At 46.8% G+C, this 24,265-nt stretch overlaps 1 protein-coding gene and 1 long non-coding RNA gene across 3 annotated transcripts in view; one reads left to right on the forward strand and one right to left on the reverse strand.

Moving 5' to 3' along the window:
- Positions 1-23,666, reverse strand: LOC117351244. Of its 2 annotated transcripts, none has more exons than XR_004537366.1 (3): positions 23,091-23,666; positions 12,700-12,894; positions 1-20 (listed from the first exon to the last, which is right to left on the reverse strand). It is a non-coding gene; the product is annotated as an uncharacterized LOC117351244 (long non-coding RNA). The 2 variants fall into 2 exon arrangements; XR_004537365.1 differs by lacking the exon at positions 1-20 and adding an exon at positions 5,838-5,868.
- The window catches only part of TAMM41 (TAM41 mitochondrial translocator assembly and maintenance homolog), a 330,305-nt gene continuing 329,283 nt past the window's right edge, over positions 23,244-24,265 (forward strand). The window contains exon 1 of the mRNA XM_033926289.1: positions 23,244-23,844. Within this exon, the coding sequence (XP_033782180.1) occupies positions 23,779-23,844 (66 nt within the window). The 5' untranslated portion in view covers positions 23,244-23,778. The remainder of the gene's footprint in view (positions 23,845-24,265) is intronic.

Below are 24,265 nucleotides of genomic sequence, written 5' to 3' on the forward strand. Positions count from 1 at the left end.
GAATATGCTGCCTGCTTGTCCTGGGATAAAAACATGCTAGACTTGAATAGGGACAATGAATTCATGGCTCATTACAGGTGTGAAAGAACGTAACTATTAGTCCATCCTGTCTGCTTTCTCTAATTCACCACAGTTGTCAGCTAACTGTGTTGTGATCACTTCCTTTCCACACCATGCCTTGTCCTTTTCAATACCATCTCTATATTCTGTATCCCTCTCCATGCATCTTCATATATATTTAGCGTTGAGGACAGCCAAAATGTTTTCTTTTTTCAATTGGCTGAAACCCAATCTGCAAATTTTTCACTCAGTAACACCAGAAAACAGTAACCCCCTAATCAGCACTATACCCCTTTCCTTCCCAAAGATGAGCAACTCCCCTCTCAGGACCCCTCCCTTAAACAAAAGCAGCCCCTCCCAGACTCCCACCACCATCTACAGGCAACCCCCTAGGGCCTACCTTGCAAGCACTGATGGTCCACTGGTGCAATCGAGGCAAATGTGAGCCCATTCACAACTGCACCTCCCGGCTCTGTAGTCAAAATGGCTGCTATGATTTCAAGATGAAGTCTTGTATGACTGTTGCCAGAAGTCACAGAAGCAATTTTGAGATTGGAGCTGGCACAGATAAGGAATCGCTTCTACACATGCTGGCTCCAATCTCAAAATGGCTGCCACAACCTCTGGCACCAGTCTCATAAGCCTGCTGCTTGAAGTCGTTGCAACCAGTAGAGACAGGATCAAGTGAGGTTCTCTCCTGCCCCGACTGCATCCCTGAACCACAAATACATGTATGCTAGGCCACAGGATAAAAACCTACAGATGGTGGTAGGAGTCTGCATCCAGGAAGGGGGTTGCTTTTCTTTGGGGCAGACTCCAGAAGGAAGCGGCTCCTATGCAGGGAAGGGATGGAGGGAGGGAGCAACGGGGCACCAATTTCAGGGATACCACACAGTTTTGGTTACAATCCAAAACACACTTGCACTTCTGGCTGAAACTGAAGCAAGGCTGAATTTACATGTAAGTAGGGTTGCCAGACTTTACGATTGTAAAACCCTAGACCCGCCCCCATTGCCCACCCATCTCCACCTCAGTCCCGCCCTACCTCTGCCTGCTTTGGTCGTGCAGGAGGCAATCTGCGCATGTGTGGGTGACACACGAAGATGGCGCGTGCGTGGGACGTCATTGCGTGGCATCCGCACATGCGTGGATAGCCTCTTGCACGACACAATTGAGAGGAGGCTTTACAAAACCCAGAAAAAGTGTCGGGTTTTGAAAAGCTGTCTGGACCCCTGTACATGTCCTCAGAAGGAAGACATGTCTAGGGAAATCCGGACGTCTGGTAACCCTACTTATAAGATTGATTTCAGCACCAAAATTGAAACCATGTCCAAAATTCTGTCAACCTATAGTTCACTCTCTTCCTGAACTACAAAATATGCATCTAACCTAGTAGACTCTGGTCCTCAAAAGTGCAGGCTTCAATCTATTGGCTAGAAATTGAACAAAAACAAAATCCAATGCGTCTGCACTGAAACACAATCAATGCCAAACAAAAAAGAGAAACTATAGACAGCTGTACAAGATGCAGGCTATGCTTATTTAGACATTGTTGTGCATAATATGACCAACTTTTACAAACCAAGGGACCTGACACGGTCCATGTTTTGATCAACACATCTTTCTTCAGGGGTCCTAATGAATAAAGAAGTATGTTACTGAAATGTATGACTCAACCCTATATGGACATAACAAACCCACCCCCCACCATTCCCTAATGCTCCCATCCTGTGTCTCTCCCTCCCTCCCCAGGTGTTCGGGAGGTCATTTGTCTCCACTTCCCAAGCCCCTCTCTGATACTTTTAAATCCTTTAGATTTTCTCTGGCAGTGTGAACTGGCTCATTCTTTTTGCTCATGCTAGCTCTAAGCCTTCTCTCTGTTGTAACTTCCTGGCTCCACAAACATGAAGTTGCATTAGTGGAAAGGCTCTAGCCTGTGCAAGCAGGAGGAAAGTGTTGCTGTTCACTGCCAGTGAAGACTTAAAAGAATTTAAAGGTACCAGGTGAGGAGGTAAGGGGAGTAGAGTTAAGTGACCCTCCCCCAATCTCCTGGAAGGAGATATGCATCTGTGCCACTACTAGGTGGGCCTGAGTCCCTACTTCATACTCTGAAGGAAAAACAGCACTGGATCAGCTTGACCTGGGTGAGATGGAAACTCCAAGCAGAACTAAGTACATTGTGTTTAACAGTTGAGGTTTTGTCTTATTCTGTAAATCTCATACAAATGCATTTTTTGTCTCTCTCCTAAGTCATCCTTTTACTCTCCTGATTATGGAAGGAAATAAGTCTCTCTCATATTGTTCCAAAGGTAATTATCCCTTGAATATTGTAGATTACATATCAGCATTTTATTAGTAAATAATAAAAAGAAAGCATGAATAAATTCAGCTAATCTTTTGTAAGCCACCCATAGCCTCATTCTAATGCTGGATATAATGAATCACCAGCACCATGTGACAGACAGCAAAATTATCTAAGCTTAGTTTTTCACACTGAGATCATTTTACACCGCCAACAATTAGCCAACATTCATCTGTTCTTTTTTTAAGTTTAAAACCACAATTAAAGCGTCAGAACAAAAATGTTACAAAGCCAGATCCTCTCTGTTATCAGAGTACGGTAAGTTATGGAATGAATTCAGTAAAGCAATAACCTACATGGAACTAAATCAGGGGTGCCCAATAGGTCGATCACCCAGGACTCACTTTGCCTTGGCGATCTATCGGGCCGATCAGTCTTCCTCTCCCCGTCAATTCTGCCGTCAGAGAGGAAGTTCCGCCCAGCCAATCACTGCCTGGCTGGGCGGAACTTCCTCGGGGCGGTGTCGGCTTTGGGGCCTGTTATCCATTAGTGGCGTTTGGGTCCTGTTCCCCAATGGCAGCGGAAGTGGCTTGGGGAAGGGCAGGGAGAAAGAAAGAAAGAAAGGGGGCAGGCAGGGAGACAGAAGGAAAGAAGAGAAACAGAAAAAAAGAAAGGGGGCATGAAGAGAGAAAGAAAGAAAGGTCAGGGAGAGAGGAAGAAAAAGTTGGGGGAGGGAATGAGGTGTGGAGGAGAGGAAGCATACAGGCTGAAAGAAAGATTGGATACACAGTCAGAAGAAGAAAGTGCAACCAGAGACTCATGAAATCACCAGACAAGGTAGGAAAAATGATTTTATTTTCAATTTAGTGATCAAAATGTGTCTGAATTTATATTTGCTGTCTATATTTTGCACTATGACCCCCTTTTACTAAACCGCAATAGCGGTTTTTAGCGCAGGGAGCCTATGAGTGTCCAGAGCAGCGCTGGATATTCAGCGCAGCTCCCTGCGCTAAAAACTGCTATTGTGATTTAGTAAAAAGGGAGGGGGGTGGGTATTTGTCTATTTTTGTATGGTTGTTACTGAGGTGACAGTGCATAGAGTCATCTGCTTTGACCTCTTTGAAAAAACCCCGGAATAGGAATGATAATTAACAATTCTATGCGTACAGTATGCATTGTGATTTTTTTAAAATTTTATTGTTGGTAGATCATTTTGACTTGGTCATTTTAAAAGTAGCTCGCGAGTCAAAAAAGTGTGGGCACCCCTGAACTAAATGCTACATATGGCGCCCAAAAATTGATGCCGAGTAAAGTGCTAGTCTATAAACTGTGCTTAAAGTTAGGCCTGGTATAAAGAATAGCTTCTATGCCTGGGAACCATGACTGAATTTAGGCACAGCCATTTGCACCAGTGAAAATGTGGTACAAATGCCCATACCTAAATTTTGGTGCAAGGACCCTAAATCTGTAATTACGTGCGTAATTTAAAGCAACATTCCCAGTTCACCCATGACCTGCCAATTTCTGTGCCTTTTTTTTTTTTTTTACTCAAATGTAAAATTTAGGAATGGGTCCCTGCCTAAATTTATGTACTTAACCCTTAACTGATTCTAATTAGCACCACTAATTACCTGCAAAAATGCCAATTAGCTTGTTATTCAATTTCATTGCCTCTGCAAATTTTGGCAGTTTTCATAGAATTAGGGGGACTATATAGCTACCACAGATTATCATGGGCTGCTTCTTGGTTGTCACTGCATAGATCCTATTTAAAATTGTGGGGCCCATGGCAATAAACCCAAGCAGTAAACAGCAGGAGTGGGGGTGCAAGTTATTGTGTTTTAGCAAAGCAGAAACTCAGAAAACTGCAGAATCGGAATACATTAAAACCTTGGATTGCAAGTAACTTGGTTTGATCCACTAATGCCTTGCCTCGAGAGGGACTCGAGGATGTCAAGGCAGCCTTGATCGAAGATGAAGCTTCGGCAGGAAAATAGGCATCAAAAGAATAAGGAGACTTGGACGAAGCAATAGAAACCTCGGAGTCCTCGAGGTCTGGAATCAGAGACCTCGATCGAGGAGTCGGTGGTCTAGTAGAGCTGGAAGGTATAGATCGAGGCTTAGTTGAAGAACGACGCTCCTTGGAAGAAGAGTTATGCCTGGAGGTATGCCTCGAGGAAGGCCTTGGTCGACGACAAGAGTGATGCTTGGAAGCAGATCTCGATGACCGAGGAGACTTCGCCCTGGAGATGGAAGCAGATGTTGCTACCAGGGAATGGATAGGGCTAGAAGCTGTAGATCGAAGCTCAGAAGGCTTGCTGGAGGAATCTCGAAGCACTCCCAAAGACTCTGCTCCTTGTATGGAGTGTGAGGATTCCTGTCGAGGCACATGCAAAGAATCTGCTCCTTGCTTCGAGTGCATAGATGCCAGACCAGACACTCGCAGAGACTCTGCTTCATGTATAGTGTGTAGTCTCAGCCGGAGGCATAGGAAGAGGCTCGACCTCGCTGGAGTCTGAAGAATGCCCAGGCTGGATTAGAGTAGCAAGCATCGGTCCCATATTAGTGAGGAACTAAATGAATTGCTTCTCTAACATAGTCTGGAAAGAAGCCAGGAAGAATGGATCCGTGTCTGAAACCGGACCACCTGCTTTGGCTGGAGGTTCTAAAGTGGCAGTGGATATGTGCTTCGACTTGGAAGTCTGAGCCACCTTGATTACCACCGCTGGAAATTTCTGCTGAGCTATCTGACCCAAGGATGCAGGGAAAGATACAGCAGGTGTAGTGGAGGAAAGAGCCGCTGCAAACGAAGAAGGTCTGATGAGGCTCAAGGTCAGAGTCGTGGAGGCAGAAGGACCTTCGGTCAAAGGTGGAACCGAGGCCGCTTTCGAAGTCGAGGGAGTCGTTGAAGAATCCATTCCGAAAAGCTTCTCCACTAAAATCCAACGATGTTTAAAGGCTCAAGGTTGAAGAGTAGCACAGCACTCGCATGACTTTGGATGATGGTCCGGCCCAAGGCACTTGAGGCATCAATGGTGTGGGTCCATGGGGGAAATCGCACGCTGGCACTGGCTACACTTCTTGAAGCCTGTTGCTGGCCGGGACATAGAAGGAAATATAGCTGCTGTAAAGTCGAAGCTGCGGCTGAGCGGCCTGCCTCAGCAGTCAAATGGAAGAAGTAATTTTTATTTTAAACTAGAAAATAAAAGAATTAAAAGAAATAAAAGAACACAGCGATTCGTGAAGAAAATAAACACAAGCCGCAGTGAGAGAAGGCACGAAGTAACAAAGTTAAACGCAGAGAGTCAAAGACGGACTTCACAGCTCCGTGGAAAACTGAGAACCGAGGAGACGCGCCCTGCACTGGGTGGGAAGGCACTTGCGCATGCGCGGTGTGGCTGACTCGAAACTTCTAGTTTCTACAAGCAAGAATGCTTGCGAGGCTGTCTGCATCCAGGCTCCGTCCATGACATCACCCTTATGTGAGAATAGGCTGCCTGCTTGTCCTGGGATAAAGACCTGAATAGTCCATCCAGTCTGCCCAACTTGATTCAATGTAAAAATTTGTTGTTGTTGTTTTTTTTTCTTCTTCTTCTTTTTAGCTATTTCTGGGCAAGAATCCAAAGCTCTGCCTGGTACTGTTCTTAGATTCCAATTACTGAAGTCTCCGTCAAAGCTCACTCCAGTCCATCTACACCATCCAAGCCCTCCCCAGCCCATCCTCCACCAAATGGCCATATACAGACACAGACCATGCAAGTCTCCCCAGTACTGGCCTTAGTTCTTCAATATTTATTATTATTTTCTGATTCTAGATCATCTGTGTTCATCCCATGTTTCTTTGAACTCAATCACCATTTTCCTCTCCATCCCCTCTCTCGGGAACGCATTCCAGGCATCCACCACCCTCTCCATAAAGAAGTATTTCCATACATTGCTCTTAAGTCTACCACCCCTCAACCTGAAATTATGTCCTCTAGTTTTACCATTTTCCTTTCTCTGGAAAAGATTTTGTTCTATGTTAATACCTTTCAAGTATTTGAATGTCTGGATCATCTCCCCTGTCCCTCCTTTCCTCTAGAGTATACATATTCAGGGGTTAGTTTACAGCAGGGCTATAGTAAGGGGGGCAGGGGGGGGGCAGTTTGCCTCAGGTGCTACCTTGGTTGGGGTGCTAGCATCCCATCCTTCTCTCCACCCCCACTCCCTTCCCCTTCCCTCATACCTCTGTAATGTTCATAGCACGAGCGACAACCCCAACCTGCAGCTCGTGCAGCAACTTCTCTTCCCCTCTGATGTCACTTTCTGGACCCACACCTAGGAAGTGACATCAGAGGAAGAGCCAACACTGTAACAGGGAAAGGGGAAGAAGTGTGGGGGGGGGCAGAGAAGTGGGTGGGTGAGGGACGCCACTGCCCCGGGTGCCTTTCACCCTCGCTATGCCACTGGTTTACAGTAAGAAAAAAACGATGGTCCTGCTTCCATTCCTCACAATTCTGTAAAAGGAAACAGGAAGACACGCATGGAGGAAATTTTAAATATCTGATCTGAGCTTTATGAGCTCATGAAAATTAATTTCCTGTTTTTCCCCTTTAGACAAGAAACTACTAAATTAACGAGCGTGGATTTTCAAGCACTAAATCTGAACGTGTCCCTACTAAGTTAAGGCATTGGGATGCACTTTGTAGCCTCATCTATTTCTACATCTCAGCCCTCAAAGTATCAGACAAATTCAAGACTTTTGGCCACTATTAAGCACACGTTAACCAGCCAGGAACAGCTGCTGACCAGCTAACTCACGTCTCAGCAGCTAACCAGGCATTTTTGACGGCAGTTAAGTGATTGCTGCTACTGAAAATGCCTGTTATTGCTGAAAAATGTTGGGGCTATTCCAGGGGTAATTCATATGAGCGTTGGAGCATTTACCTCACCAGCCCTAAGGCATATATTCACTAGTCTGCACTAACCCTCCCCCCTTTTTACAAAACTGTAGTGTGGTTTTTAACGTCAGTTGAGGCGGTAACAGCTCCGACACTCATAGAATTTCTATGAGCGTTGGAGCTGTTACTGCCACCACCAGTGCTAAAAACCATGCTACAGTTTTGTAAAAGGGGTATAAGGTAGAGAATGACACGGTGGCGGTTTACCCGCGGCCACCGCATTTAGCCGCGGGTAGCCCGCCGAAACGGGGAACGAAAGCTAGCAGTTGCTGCGGGGACGGGGACAAGGCCATTCACCGCCCGTGGAGCGGTGAATGGTCTTGTCCCCGCAGTGAGGCATGAAAGATTACGTGGTCCCCGCAGCCCATACCCGCCTGCCCAATCGATCCTAGTGATTAGCCAGCTCTCTCCCTTCTCCTCACCTTAGTATGTAGGCTTTCTTTTTCAGCGACCCGCACGCTATCAAAGAGCCGCGCACCCGCTGCTGCTCAGTTTCGATCTTCTGCTCTGACGCAACCGGAAACAGGAAGTTGCAGCAGAGCAGAAGATTGAACACTGAGCAGCTGCGCGTGCGCGGCTCTTTGGGAAAGTGTGCAGGTCGCCGAAAAAGAAAGCCTGCAACTAAGGTGAGGAGAAGGGAGATCTGGCTAAACACTAGGATCGATTGGGCAGGTGGGTGGTGGCTGCGGGGACCGTGCGATCGCCTGTGTTCCTGGCTCAAACTGGAAGGAGAGAGTGAAAGGGAAAAGGATTCTGGGCCAAGGAGATGAAGACGGAAAGAAAAACCCACAGCAGGAAAGAAAGGGAAGGACAGGCAGATGAGCCAGATGCTAGAAGCAGGGGGGGGGGGAAGAAAGAGGGAAAAAAGCTAGATGGGGTTGAAAAGAAGAGACACACTGGTATGGAAGAGGAAGATAGGGGAAATCTGGACACAGGAAGGTAACAGAAAGAGGGGAAATTATGTGCATGGGGCATAGGGACAGAGACATAAAGGGGACATGCCATGGGGATGGTATATAGACACAGGGGGGGGGGGGCAATGGCAGATACATAGGGGAGATATTAGAAATGGGGAAAATAGGAGCACAGAAACAAGATGGTTTGTGGGGATGGGACAGGGACCGAGCTCGCAGGCTCCAGTGGCTTGCACAAATTACATTGTAACGTGCCATGAAAATAAGAGAGAGATAGGCCACGCGAGAGGAGCTGAAGGGTGGTAGAAAGGAACAGATGGTAAAGGAGGGAGGGAAGGGTGGTGGTAGAAAGGAATAGAACAGACATTGAAAGAGGGTAGAGAGGAACAGACCCTGAAGGGAAATGTGGAAGACAGAGTGGGAAGAAGACAGATGCCAGACTATGGGGGAACGGAGGGAAGAAGATGGGTGCTAGACCAATTGGGGGGGGTGAAGGGAGAGGCACAGTAACAGCAAATGGAAGACGCAGAGAGAAGACACACAGTGAATGGAAGGAATTGAATGAGAAGATGTGGAAAGCAGAAACCAGACAACAAAGGTAGAAAAAAAAAAATTCTATTTATTTATTTATTTTTTGCTTTAGGATAAAGTAGTATATTAGTTGTGTTGATAAAAATTTATAAACAAAACCCTGCCAGCTGAACATCTCTTTCTCTAGTTCAGCAGCAGGAACTTTGATTTATAAGAAAGGAATAAGCTAAATATTACAGTACTAAGGCTTATAAGGATGCAGCGGGGACCACTTTTCCATTTTTCATATTTATTATGCATTTATTTATTTAAACATGTACAATCCACCCATCCAACAACCTGAGAGGCTAATACCATTAATAGGGAATATGGGAAATGTGGTCCTTTTACAGTCACAATAAAAGTAGCTTCAATGTATGGAAAACCCACACACTAAAATAGCACAGGCCATTTTTTTTGCACATCTTAGTACATGGGCCACTAAATAAATAAAAACACATGCATGTGTACCTAGTTATACATGTATTCTACAAATAACAGTAGACACATACTTTCCTTTATAAAATATGCAGATATTTGCTACTTCCACATGTGCATGCTGACTCTTCCGTATGGAAGTTTCCAGATTCATACCGTTCATTTTTTCAATGTGTAAGAGTATATTTGAAAATGGTTGCTCTCACTGCAAGTGCCAGCAAACACATATGAATTTCTGAAAATATTTTAGAAAAATCTCTGTGTTGGTAGAGCTTTTTCTACAATATCATCAGAATTAAACATGTTCAAACAAGGAAGTTGCAGTTCCAATCTCTACATCTACTGTATATACAGTATATAAAATCGGATGCATCTGTGTGAGTGTGTGTGAATGTACTGTATGTATGTTCAAGAATAACTCTGAAATACATGGAGAGATTTCAACCAAACTTGGTATACATATGACTTACTATCTGAGAAAAAATACTCTGGGGGTGGGAAGGGGGTGATGTGTTTTATAGAGATGGAGCTGCTTTGACCAATTGTTTGACGCTTTGGGAATGAGTTCAGACAGTCATTCAACAGGATATAAGGAAGTACAGCTGTGCTGTGGTGTTGTGAAGCCTAAACAAAGTGAAAACTGAAAATTTGTGTGATAATCTTCAAGTGAAAGTAAACCAAAACCCAAGGGAATTTGAAAGTAAACATAATTGTCAAATATTTCCTGCCACCAGCTGCCTGAAGATTTAAAATCACAGTGGCCAGGAAGGAGGTAGGTGGGGGAGTCAGGAAAGCCATAACTGATTCTTCTGACTTCCAATCATCATATTTGGGAGGTTGTGCCCCCCCCCCCCTCATTATGGTGCCTATATAAAACACTTTCATGCAACTCACATATTTATCTGTTTCTATTAATATTTACTTGTAATAGAATTCCTACTGTATTGTATGTTGACAACATACAATATGTTGTCAATATCAGAACTGAAGCAGACAGACCAAAAAAGCAAGTGGCCATAATCTCGTAGGCAGATTTATATTTCTTTTCAACTTCAGTCTTTCAGTTTGTATTTATATGTAGTTCATAATCTGTTTACATTTATGAGGAAAGGAGTTATGCAGGATTGTTTTCAAGGTGGAATAAGGCATTATTCAAAGGTTAGAGTGCTGCTGAAAGGAAATGTGTTAATGGTATTTCTCCCATCACAAAACAAACATCAAGAAAAGGCCAAAGGACAACAGCAATGAAAAAGATCAATCCTAGGAGAAAGAAGAAGTGGAAAAGCAGCCCAGAGCCCAGTAAAAGAGGAGTCAAGGCCAACGAGTGCATACTGGGAAAAAGGCAGCCATTAAGCATCGTTTAATGTAATCCTGAGGGCTATTTTCAGGTAAAGTCTGATATATAAATATTGTCAGATGCCTTTTCAGTCTGTAAGTCACAGCTTTGGCATTAATTCTTTGTAAATGTGCAGTTTGGAGTTGATCATTGACATTTATTAGACTGAAACTTATATTAAATGTACTTATACATATAACAAATTGATCTTATTCATATAGGGGTCCGTCCTTTTATCAGGCAGTGCTAAAAACATATAAACATAGAAAAGTGACGGCAGAAAAGGGCCAAGGCCCATCAAGTCTGCCCACTCCATTGACCCTCCCTCCTAGCTACCCTTTGAGATATCATGCTCTGATGACTCATCCCCTTAACTCTACCCTCCTAGAGATCCGACCTTGGCATCCCATCTGTTTTTAAAATCTGCCACGCTGCTGGCCTCGATCACCTGCACTGGAAGCTCATTCCAATTGTCAACCACTCTTTCGGTGAAGAAATACTTCCTGGTGTGGCCATGAAACTTCCTGCCCCTGATTTTTAGCGGATACCCTCTTGTGGTCAAGGGTCCCCAAAGAGAGAACATATCATCTTCCACCTTGATATGATCAGTGATATACTTAAATGTCTCAATCATGTCTCCCCTCTCCCTACGTTCTTCAAGAGAGTATAGTCGCAATTCGTTCAGCCTTTCTCCGTACGGGAGATCCTTGAGCCCGGAGACCATCCTGGTGGCCATTCGCTGAACCGACTCAACTCTCAGTACATCTTTACGGTAATGTGGTCTCCAGAATTGCACACAGTACTCCAGGTGAGGCCTCACCATGGTTCTGTACAGTGGCATTAGGACGTCGGGCTTCCGACTTACAAAGCTCCTGCGGATACAACCCAGCATTTGCCTAGCCTTGGATGAAGCCTTCTCCACTTGATTGGCAGTTTTCATGTCTTCACTAATGATCACCCCTAAATCGCGTTCCGCTGCAGTCCTAGCCAGGATTTCTCCATTTAATGTGTACGTTCTGCATGGATTATTGTTGCCAAGGTGCATGACCTTGCATTTTTTAGCGTTGAAACTTAGCTGCCAGATCGAGGACCTATGGTAGTCCTAACATGGGTCTTTCCCGCATGCCAAGGCCACTTTTAGCACTGTCAAAAAAAGGAATACACTGAACAGCACAGGAATGGCCAATCTCTGCCACCCCACCCCCCAGTCACAGCCCCTCCAACTAAAGTTCAAAAATATTTTTTAGTGTGCAGTTAGTGCACGCTGATTTGGAACTTATGGCAGGATGCCTGAGCACGTCCCATGGTAATCAAAAAAAACAAGGCAAACACCCCACAATAAATATAGCAAAGGAAAAAATTTGGGGAAACTGAGATAAAAGTGAGTTTATTGAATTCAATCCTCTATTAAAACATATACTGTATACATAATTGCTGGCATCTGTGTAGCCATGGAGCTCCAGTAGTGATCAGAGATTTTGTACCTTATTTTACGATTGCTATTTTATTTTGCGCCATAAAGTATTTTTCCTTCCAATAAAGTGTTTCAGCACCATCTACTGGATTTTCATCTACACCCCTGAGGCAGTTCCGAAGCCAAAACATGCACCGAGTCGGGTCTGGAAGGATATCAAGAAAAGACTGAATTATCAATCATAAATATTCTATGTTTTAATAGATGATTGTATTCAATAAACTCACTTTTATCTCAGGTTGATGTATACAGTTCTTTCCCCCACTTTTTTTCCTTTACATCCCATGGTAAACCATTTTAAGCTAAAACAAGCCATTACCACAGCTAAGTAAAAGGGCCCCTTAGATAACTGTGATGGTGTGAATGGGGCATGGTGAAGAACCTCCACAAAAACAACCTAACTGCAGCGTAAAAAGTAAAGAAAAACTCTTGTAATGGCTTCTTTCAAACAAATATACACAGAAGTCTTTACAGGGCCTGGAAACTCAGGAGTAAATATAAATAATCTTGCAGTTCAATTCCAACCATTAGAAAGGGAACGTCTCCTGCCAGGCTACATAGTCACAGAATACACAGGTCTTAGAGGTTGGAGTACAGTATTGAAAGAACACGGAAAGACCACCAAGGTGATGAACTGCAGTTTTGCAATGAGAGAACCTTCCTACCTTGGCGAGTCTTCTGGTCTTTTACACTTATGTCTTATAGGTGTACTCAGGAAGGCTGTTCTTTCCTGCTTTGGGCCTCCATGGCTTGTTGCTGCTCTGGATTCTTATTTCTCCTGGCTGAGCAACTTCCTCCCTGCTATGCACTCTAGAGCTAGACCTCTTAAAGTGATCCCTATATACTCTTATCGCAATACCCTATTGGAAAAAGACAGGATATTAAATGTAATAAAATGGGTATTTTATGGATGAATACAGCTAATGAATAATCTTTCCCATCCATAATGTTTAGTAAAATATAGAAATTCATGGCCTATTGAAAGATTTATGTGTTTTGCTGAATGCTACTTCTAGAAAGATAATGGGCTCCTTTTACAAAGGTGCGTTAGGGCCTTAACGCGTGGAATAGTGCGCCATAAATTGCCCCGCACGCTAGCCGCTATCGCCTCCTTTTAAGCAGGCGGTAGTTTTTCGGCTAGCTTGTGCTAATCCAGTGAGTGCGCTAAAAACGCTAGCACACCTTTGTAAAAGGAGCCCAATATGTATTTTCATCCTGCTTTGAATCCTCTAACTGCACCTTAACTGTTTCCCCCTTCAAGAGATTCTTCCCATACCCTTTTTACAACCTCGACCTGCAAGTGTGGCTTGAAGCATCTGGAGTCAACCAAGTCTGGACTGATCTCAACTTTTCTCGGGAGAACATGACAACAATCTAGCTTAAAGTTTAGAGTTTTGTTAATTTATTTCTTTAGGTGCGTATGTTTTTTAGGTGCCCATTACATCCAGATGGGCTTCATTTAGACATTTTCAACGTGGATGGTATTGTGGTCAAAACTGGGGAATAAAGTTAGACGTCCTGAAGTTGGACATCTAATTGGACTTCCTGGTGGCCAAGATGACCACACAAGTCAAACACAAGGCTCAGGGCCCGAATCCAGCCCGCCTGGCCATTTTATGTGGACTGCGGTGACTGTGCTGCATCTAAGCGCTTGACTGTGCAGCCCCAGTCCTAGTGCAACAGCTAGGCTGGATAAGGGCGCTGCACACAAGTTCCTGACCACGCCACAGGTGTCTGAGGCTGAGGAAGGATCTATACTTCTACTGAAAGGTCACTTTGGGCAGCAAAAAAACCTAGAGACTTGAAGAAAGCACAGATGGTTTATTAGCATACGTATGCGACTCTTGAGCTCCAAGCTGGCTTCAGAAGTGCCGAAACCCGGGAGTTACAGAGATATTTATTCATTCTTTTGGCTAAACAACTGAATTCTAGAAAAAATTGTTCACGTGTTACTTTTCTTAATAATCATTGGTGATAAGCTCACACTAGCAGGTCATTAGCAGGTCACTTATCTAGGCCCTGCAGTCTTTCTGTTACATGTTGTTTATGCTGAGATAGCCATAAGAAATTAGAATGTCCAAGCTAACACCCAGTGCAGGCAGGCTAGAACATGAGATAAGTTAGGTCTGCAGCTAAACATAATTCAGCATTTTATTAAAGAGAAAACTTAGTTCAACACTTAGGAAAACCAGTCCCAGACTCCTTCACTACTAATACTAAGTAATTTTTATTAAAAAAATTTGGCCCATGACTTAGATTTCAGTCCCTTATGTGATTGAGTTTGACACCCTTGAACTAGACGATTAAAAAAAATAATTGGAAGTCCAGCATTTTCAAAAATGGACCCTTCTAGAAGTCCAATTTTGGATGTTTTGCAGAAAACATCCTAAGTTGGACTTAGATGTCCTATCAAAAATACCCCTCCAAGTGTATAGCCCTTTATGGAGATTGCCCTAACTTTGTTGGTTGGGATGAGAACTTTTCAGCAGCCCCTCACATTATTACTTCAGTTTTTCTCATTTCAAATTCAGATAATGATGTTCAAGTCCAATATTATTAAGGGGCACAGATATCTTAATTACTTTCACAGATTTTGCCTAATCAAAGAAAATTATTCTAACACTCAGAACGATTCCCCCAGTCATTAGGTTTTCTTATTTAATGAGTCTTGGCAAGCTGCTTTTAAGAAGCTTTCAGGTTTTATGTATTTATATATTTATTTTCTCAAACCTCTCTTCAATTTGAAATGCATGGAAAGAAATTACTGCTCAGTCCATGTAAAAGAGCCCAAGAGCTAGTCTCGACGGGCGACTATAATAGTGGGCTGGATGGCCCAAGTTGGTTGCTTGAAGGCTTGTAGGGAGGTAGTAGGAAAAGCAGGAGAGAAGAGGTAGGTAAGGAGGGATGTGATTCCCGCCGGAGGGCTGGAGAGTGATTGGACGAGAGAGGGGAAGCAGGGCATGATGGGTGGGGATATATAATCTTCATGCCTCCGAGGAACAGTGTGTTTCCCGGTCCCTCAGAGGCAACTTTGCAGATACCTTGGTCCTTACTGTTTCACACCCTAATAAGCCTTTGCCTTTTAATCTAATATAATAAAATGTTAGCCGCGCATGCACACTCCATCTGCATGTTCTGTTTTCCGTGCGCTGTAGGGCACCGGTAGGAGTGCGCATGCGCGCGAAGCTCTCTCTCCCTCCCCCCCGAGGCGGCTGTCGGTTGCGGCGGCTGTTGGTGGTTGCAGGCCACAGCAGCTGCTGACCGTGGCGGCTGTCGGCGGCTGCAGGCCGCTGCGGCCAAGCCCAGAGGTTTTTCAAACCCCCACCACCACCGCCGCCGCTGTACCTTTTAAAATCCTCTCCCCCAGCTTTGTGGTTAAGGCCTGGCTTCTTCGGGCAGCAGCAGCGTTTAAAATTTGCTGCTATTGCCGGCTTCAGGCCTTCCTCTCTGGCGGGTCCTGCCTATTTCATGTTTTCATGAAGTAGACAGGACCCGCCAGAGAGGAAGACCTGAAGCCGGCAACAGCAATGAATTATAAATCTATCCTCTGCATCCCTATCCATTCAATGTTTTCCCTCTGTATCTCTTTCCCTAGCCTACCATATGTTCAGTATCTCTTCTCTGTGTCTCTATCTTACTCTGTCCAGCATTCCCCTCTGTGCCACTATTCCTCCCTTTGTGTCCAGTATTGCCGCTCTGTGTCCCTATTTCTATGCTCCCTCCATACCCAGCATCTCTTTGCTGTTTTCCTGAACCTTCCCAAGTTCACTTTCTCTATCTCTTCCTTTCCTCATGCAACCACCATCCCTGAACCCCCCCCTCTCCCACCCCCTCCATAGTCCAGCATTTCTTTTATTTCCTTCTCTCCCTTCATGATCCAGATTCTCTCTCTCTTCCCCTGGTCTAGGTTTTCTCTCTTCCTCCCTTCTTACTTCAAGAAATCTCTCTGTCCCCCTCCTTGGTCCAAGGTATATGTGTATCTCTCCCTCCTTGGTCTAGCATCTGTCTGTTTTTCCCTCCCTCCTTCCTTGGTCCAGGATGTCTCTTTCTTTTCCCCCTTACCTTCTTAGTCAAAGGGAAGTGGGGTGGGAGGGAAATGCTGCAGCACAGGGAAATAGAGGGGCAGAAAAAGGAACGGAGGCGTACTGCTGGGCAGGGGGAGCAGGAAGGAGGTGATGATGGACAGGGGGGAGGTAAAACAAAGGGAGAAGGGCTGCTGCTGGATAAGATGAGCAGTGATGGGGTGGTGGGAGGACACAGGGGAGGTAAAAGGAAGGTAGAATGGACAGGGGGAGCAGGCAAGGGATGGTGGTGGACAGCCAAGGAAAAAAAAAAAAAGAAAGAAAGAAAAACAGAAATACAGAAAGCGGCTAAGGAGAGAGAAAAAAAAAATAAAGACAGACACATACACATATATTCTAGCACCCGTTAATGTAACGGGCTATAAGACTAGTATATAATAATTCTTCTTACATAAATCACTAAATCAGGATCACTTCAGTTTACCTAATTGGGTTGCCTTCTCTCCCTGGCTCCACTGTGGTGCACAAGCCGGGTGCGAGCGGATCGGCCCCTGTGGGTGTGGTCTTGGGGTCGAAGTGTGGACCAATCTCCTTTGGCGGGAGGTTCGCAGGGCAAGGGTTGGAGCTGTTGCCGCTGTTTGCCTGGGTGTGCATGCAGGCCTTGGCTTGGGGCCTCGTGTGCTGGGATTGCGTGGGGTTGTTGCTGGGTGGCACGGGGGACGGGACTCAGCTCTGTGCTATGGGCGTCGTCCTGAGAACCTGCCTAGTGGGCGGGCGTCCGGTGCATTCTCTTCCAGCTGGCGTGCATCTGTTGCACAGGAGGAGCAGCGCACCAGGCCTCTGATGCAGCGGGTGTTGCCTCCCCCCTTGTCGGCGGGGTTGGCCCATGTCTCAGGCTGCCTTCGGGGCTCCTTGACCGCACTGCCTATCTTCAAGGGTTGCGTCAGGGCGGGGCTCATTTGCTCCGTTCCCGTGTGGTTGGAATTGTGTGGGGCTACTGCTGGATGCGGGCCTCTTGGCACAGCATCAGGTGAGTGTAGAGAGCAGCAGTGCAGCAGGTGTGGCGGGGGTCTGCGCAGCTGTGCGGTTTGCTCCAGTTTGTTGTGGCGCGTATGCATTGGGTGCAGGGTTGCATGGGCCTCGGGTGCGGGGTGTCGGGTCTACGTGCCGGTGGAGTTGGGCTGCGAACGCTGGCCTCCTCCGTCTGGGTGCATTTGGGATGCTACCTGAGCAGCTCCCGGGAATGAGGGGAGGTGAGCGCTGGTCCTGTGGGCCAGCTCGGTAGTGGGCTGCAGCTCGCCCCTGCGTATTTCCAGGCTGCTCCTTTGGACTGGTGGTTAGCAGGGAGTGTTTTGGAGACGGTGTTGAGCTCCTGCCTCTTTGGCCCGAGGTTGGTGGGTTTGCTGTTGTCGGGCTGCTCTGTGGGACCCTGAGCACATTACTACTTTTCGTTTCTACCCTGTTCTGAAGGGTATGGAGTTACTGTCCCCAGTAGAGTCGGCTGCTCTCAACCAATTTTCCTGTCTCAAGTGTGTCCACGTGCACTTGGAGCGAGTGGGGCTGGGGGCCAGCCTGGGGTAGGTGGATTATAGGTCCCCCCATTTCCACTCGGTTTTTGTGGTTTCCGGTTTTTCCTGGGCCTGGTTTCTGGTGCAGCCTTGCCGGGCTCTTGGGGCGCTGGGACATTCAGGTCCCATTGTGGACCTCTGGTGGCCGGGTTTGGAACGGCACCCAGTGGGTTCGCCTCTGCCTTCCCGACGGTTCTTGGCGCATGGACCGGAATGGGGCCTTGGGGATTTGCTGGGTTTTGGGTTTTTTTTGGGGGGGTTGTTGTTTTTTTTTGGGGGGTGTGGTTTGGCAGGCAATGCAGGGGGGCCGGATTATGAGGTGTTCCACCTGCAGCCTCTTGGAGCTCCCCTGGTTGTGGACTTTTCGACTCTGGGGGCACTTCTAGTCAGGCTATTGGGGTGCCCCAGGGGTGCTGTAGGAGACCGCCTTTGTGTGTGCGGTCTTGGGCAGGGGTTTTGCTATGGGGGGCGGTTGCAACCTGCAATGAGGGTCCCTGCTGTGTATTGCTGGTCTGCTGCTGCTGTTTCCTTCTGTTCTCTTTTCAGGTCGACTCTGAAGATGGAGGTCCTCTGGCGGGTGCCAAGCGATGGTGCCAGGACGCGTCAGAGCTGGAAGTTGCACGAGACGCGGATACAGATGGGCGACAGGGTGGTTGCTGCGGAAGGCGCCACTTTCTCTGTACTCCTGGCCTGCCTGAGGTATGGTGGTTGCTACTGCGGCACCACTGGTCAAAGGCACACCCTTTGCCAGCAGCTTGCTGAACTGGGGGGGCAGTTCCTCGGCTGCGAAATGTGGATCTTGTGGCAGGACCAGGTGGTTCTGCCGGTTTTCTCAGGCGGGGACCAGGCAGTGTGGGATGCACACTGGTGGCTGGAGCAGGCTGTGTGGTTGCTGTTGGGGCGCCACCAGTCGGCGGCACCCCCCCCCCCCCCCGTAGTTGGCATGCTGCAGAACTGAGGCTGTTCTGCGGCGGTGGCTCTTCACAGGACCTGGTGGTTCTACAGTCTCTTGGGTGGCAGTACTGGGGGATGTTCCATGACAGTGGTTTTTGGGCAGGACCCAGTGGTTCTGCGGTATTTTGGATGGCGGAACTGGGGGAGCTATTCTGCGGCAGTGTTTTTTGAGCAGGACCAGGAGGTTCTGTGGTATTTTGGTGGCGGAACTGGGGGGGGGGGGCTGTTCTGCAGTGGTGGCTTTGGGCAAGATCGAGTGGTTCGGTGCTATCTTGGGGGGCAGGACTGGCTGGTTCTGCTGGTGCTATGGGGAGCCGAAGGTTCTGCAGATGTGCGGGGTGAGTGGCACTGGTCTCCTGGTAGGTCTGTGGACATGCTGGGGGTGGATGACAGCATGGCAGCTGTCTAGTGCCCGGGGTACCAGACGCTCTCGCGGTTAGCAGGGTTTGGTAACTGTTGGGGTTGTGGCCTGTGTGTCAGACCGGGGGGTTGTGGTTTGCTATAAGCGTCAGGGTGCTGTGGTTTTAGGTGCAAGGGGGTGCTCCGAGTAGCCAGTAGTATTCCTAAGAGGCTAGAAGGGGGTAGGGGAATCCTGCCTTGCCCAAGGCTCCTGCAGTTTGGCAGAGATAAGGTTGCATATCCTTTGTAGTGGTGATTTTGGCCCTTGCTGGAATGGATGTGGGTGCTAGTGTGTCAAAGGTGTGCCACTTTGATCTCCCATTTGCCGGGGTTCCTTTCCTATGGACAAGGTGGGGGGAGTGTCGGGGCCCCTCCGTGGTCTTGGGCAGGAGTGCAGTCCTATTGGTCGAGGATCCTGACGTGTTGAATGTTTCTGCTGGCTGGTATGGTGGCTTGTGTCGCCGCTGGGGCTGTCAGTTAGTAGTGGGTCTTCTGGGCGCTGAGGCGGTCAGCTCCTGCTTTGTTGTAGTGTTCGTGGCTTGTTGGATGGGTCAGACAGCTGGGGTTGGGGGTTGGTTCAGGGTCATGTTTCCCCAGGGGAGGTGGAGGAACTTCTGTATTGGGGTTGTTAGTGCTGGATGCGTGTTTGGGCTGGTTGGGCCTGCCTACGTTCCCACGGGTATGGGGAGGCATATCCTCACCACCCAGGCTGTGGCAGGCTATGTTTGTCGTCGTCCGCATGGCTGGGGGTGTTTGTAGGGCCTTCAGATTACGAGTTGGGCTCGGAGTATCTCTGGCTCACAGTATCACGGTGGGTACTTTCGTGTTTCTGATGGGCAGGTGCCTCTACCAGGTGGGTCAGCAGCTGGGGGTCTGCTGTGAGTACTAGTTGTTCTTTTTCTGTTTCTTGGGTGAGGCAGGTGTTGGGGAGGTTTTCTGGCATGTGTCAGAGCCCTAGGGTAGGTAGAGCCATGGGGTGCATAGGGAGCGTGCCCGGTGACCCTCTTGACCGCCTCTTCAGGGAGTGGGCTCTGTACTTCTCAGCTGAGCTGCTCCCTCGTGGGGTATTGGGGGTACTCTCTGGCTTGTGCATTATTGGGATGGTGACTGGGCGCAGGGTGGCAGGTGCCTTTGGTATGGCTGGGGGTAGGGTCGAGTAGGAGGTGTGGAGCGTTCTTTGTACATGTTGCAGTGGGCTGTTATGGTGGGGAAGCGCCTGGAGAGGGATGGTTATTTCTTTGGGGGGAGGCGGTTCTCATTCTCAGGATCCCTTGGGTCGCAGCTTTGTTTTTGGGTGGGGGGGCCTGTATGTTACAGGCCTGTGGCGGTAATCCCGAGCTACAAGGTTTTGGCTCATTGAAAGATGAGCAGGTATTTGGTAGCCAGCTCAGTTGAGTGGCGACCTGACCCTGTCAGGGGGGTATGGAGGTCCATGCTTACCCCATAGGCTCATCAGGGGATGAGCAGATAAGGGAAATTGAGCTCAGGTGAGCGAATCTGCCATGATGCAGGTGGTACGGAATGGGGCATGGAGGTCCATGCCACCCCTTTGGCTCTTGCTGATGTGGCGGAGTCAGAGATATACAATTTTGAGTTCTGGAAAATTGCAATGTTTTGTAGCTCAGGAGCTGAAGCAATTGTTGATTGCTTATTGGTTGTCCTCAATAAACAAAGCTGCGGCCTGTTTTTACTATCAATAAAGTATCTGTGGTTTATTTATTGTCCACATTATTGTTGTGAATATATGAACTTTGGTAAGCCAGTACAGTAAAGGGCTTTGGGATTCGGGGTGTGAGGTGTGACAACTTAGCCATTCCAGATCCATATGTTAATGGCCAGTCACATATTGGGTACCATTTAGTGATATTAGAAAAATGACAATCTGCCCTGTAGTTTGTTCAGTATAAAATTCTCCTGCTGTTCACATTCAAGTAAACAAGAGAAAACAGCTCAATGAAAACCAAATTATGAACACAATAAATGTAGCAATCAGTGCAATTCCAAGCATACAGGATGGTAATTCAAAGAAAAAGAATATTATGCCATTTACATTTTTACTGCCTAAGGATACTGAACCACATCCGATACTAAGAAGTTCTCAGAGAACATTTTTGACTGTAAATCATATTAAGCTTTCTAGCTATGCAGAACAAAGTTGTACCATCAACTCTACTGTATAATAGAGAATTCTTTGCAGACTGAGATATGTTGTATCAGACTAATAAAGAAATAATCCCAAGAAAGACCACATATCCATCCCATAGAATTTTACATGGTTTCAAAAGACAAGACACAGAGTTTTTGGACATATTTAATGTTGGTCCAATAGGGTACCAGAGTCTGCAGTGAACCCAGCTCCTTTAAGGGCTAGAATAGCTAATAGAGCTGTATAATAGACAACAGAACAATAATTAGGTGCTCCTGGTTCAAATCCTTCCACAGCATCTTCTGTGGTGTAGTGGTTGGAGCTAGATGCTTGGCACTTTGAGGCTGTGGGTTCAAACTCTGTGCTGCTTCTTGTGATCCTGGGCAAGTCGACTTTCCTTAAAATGACAAATGCTATGCATTCCAATGAAACAGGCTTTAGATCCCACCATTCCACAGAATATTCTCTGCTAGGGCTTATAACATCAATGAGATATTTTCTAGGCCACAGAAAATCTGTTGTTCATACCTCCTTAGATCTAACAGCAGCATTTGACATTTACATTACATTTCTAGACCGCCCTCTTATTTGTACCCTTCTCTTCCACTGCCTACTCCAGACTACGTCCCTTCTTTCTTGCAGTGCCGTACGCCTGGAGCAGGCTTCCTGAATCAATACAACGTGCTCCGTCTCTGGCAGTGTTCAAATCCAAGCTAAAGGCCCACTTTTTTGAAACTGCTTTCAACTCTTAACTCCCACTCACTGCTGTCAGATACCTAGACTCACTATAATCTCCCCAACCCTGCTGCTGTCCCGTCTAAATTATATTGTAAGCTCTTCTGAGCAGGGACCGTCTATTGTGTGTTAGAATGTACAGCGCTGTATACACCTTTCAGCGCTACAGAAATAATAAATAGTAGTACCCATACATAGCTTAAAGAACTTTAAATAAATAACTCTCAAATTTTTTTGTTGCTTTTGCAATTTTATCATTTCAATTATAATATGCCATGAAAAACATTTGCTCTGCTTAGTGTGCCAGAGGTAAAAAAGGTTTAAGATACACTGCTGTAGCTTAATAAAAGGTCCCTATTTTATGTATAGTGCAACATATATCTTCAGCCCTATTAGTTTTTAACCAAGCAAATAAAATGTGTTCACATGTAGAACTCTTTGTTTAATCTGTGCACTTCAGGAGCAGTGAAAGAACACATTAAGCATTCATATCTGTAAGTTTATTTCACATTGTTGCCACAAGCATTTCCTGCCCAATCTCCTTCCCAGACCCTACCCCCATAATAGTACCAATGACAGCACCATTTTCCCCATTCATTTTTAAGAGCATAAGAATCGCCCAGCGGTCCATCGTGCCCAGCCTCACCTGTGCAGGAACTGGACGCCTTCTCGTCTATGCACAAACACACTAAAATCTTCTTAAACACCATAAGCACAACATTCAACTGCACAAAGCAACATTCATTCCCAGCAGAACACAGAAAAAACCCCTATGCAAACACGGGACCAAAAACTCAAAGGGGGTCACATAGAGAAAAGAAACTCTGGGGAATTTCTGCTATTATGAGCCTTGGCGGGTTGTTTTCGGCTCAATACAAATTCGTTATAACCGTGAAAAATAAAGCCTAAGAGGCAAAAAGGGCGGGAGGGGGAGGCGTTTCTATGTCTATTTCTTACTTAGAAGTGCTGTTGCGCTGTTTTCATCCACTTTGTGTACGTTTTAAACTAAATAAAGAATACTGTGTTATATTATTGTGTATTTGTTGCATTTCTTCAATAAAAAAATGTTATAAATGAGAATTGAAAGACAATAAAGAAAAAAAAACAAACCAACAAACACAGAAACCAACGCGTTTCATCCTGAGCAGCGCAAGAGGTAGACAGCAGAGGTCAAGTCTCAAAATTTACACAAGTCAAAACACTGAATTGAAAATAAAGCCATTTCCCCCTACCTTTGTCGCCTCCCTCGGGCGGGTGTCTCGGCGCCGGCTCTCGTCTCCTCACAGCCGCGGTGCGCGCGAGGCTCCTCGCGCCTTTCGCGCCTTCAACCAGAAGGGTGCGCGCGCGAGGAGCGACATCACAGGAAAAGCTTCTGGGGATTTGGGCGCGAGGCTCCTCGCGCGTCCCGCGACGTAGACGTCAGAGGCGAGCCTTCAGGCGCTCCGCGCGCGGCGCACCCTTCCGGCTGAAGGCGCGAGGGGCCTGGCGCGCACCGCGGCTGTGAGGAGGCGGCAGCCGGCCCTGACATATCGCCGTGGGGCATCGGAAGGCTGCCTTGAGGGTGAGTTCTACGCTAGACACGACGGAAGACGTCATTAGAATGATATAACTGCTATTTTGAGAGAGCCTTAAAATCCCGGGCTTCAGAAAAACCAACCCACCGGAATCCCTAAGGCTGGGCTGCCAAACCCCCGAATCATAAATGGTGAAAAAATAGACGAGACTATCCGTTGGCGCTTTCCTGGAGAGACTAAAAATAAAAGCAGCAAAAAACAAAAAAAAAAGACTGAAAATGGCGATAGTCTCCGTGGCCTCAACTCACAGAACCGAGCTCCACTGGGCGCAGAAAGTTCCAGAAAGCTGGTGCGTGGCCCTAGGCGTCTGAGCCCCAAACCAACCCTTCCAGCATGAACCAGGGACATGATCAGCATGGCAGCAGCAACAGCCCCAGCTTCTCTGCCCAGCTCTGTCGGAATGGGACTGCAGGTAGGTGGCCATTCAACCTGTGGCTAATAGCTTCCATTGGCAACACTTAACAATGAGGCCCGGATACACTAAAATTGTCATTAAAACTGTGTGGGGCCGAAAAATTGTCCAATTTCAAAACGGCCATCAATGTTCAAATGAGCTTTCTGGAGGTCTGCCATAATCCTACCCCATCAGACTTTGGAAAAGCAACTTTGACACATTTGCAGAGCTGGGTAGTCGATCATTGGAATGAACTTCCATTGCAGGTGATTAACGCCAGCAGCGTGCTCAATTTTAAAAAGAAATGGGATATGTATGTGGGATCTCTAGCCGGGTGAAGTCTGGGGGTGGGTCATTGGCGTGGGCAGACTTGATGGGCTACAGCCCTTTTCTGCCGTCATATTCTATGTTTCTATGTTTAGGGGTGTCAAAGTCCCTC

This window comes from Geotrypetes seraphini, chromosome 17 (assembly GCF_902459505.1).
Source record: "Geotrypetes seraphini chromosome 17, aGeoSer1.1, whole genome shotgun sequence".
Taxonomy (NCBI): domain Eukaryota; kingdom Metazoa; phylum Chordata; class Amphibia; order Gymnophiona; family Dermophiidae; genus Geotrypetes; species Geotrypetes seraphini.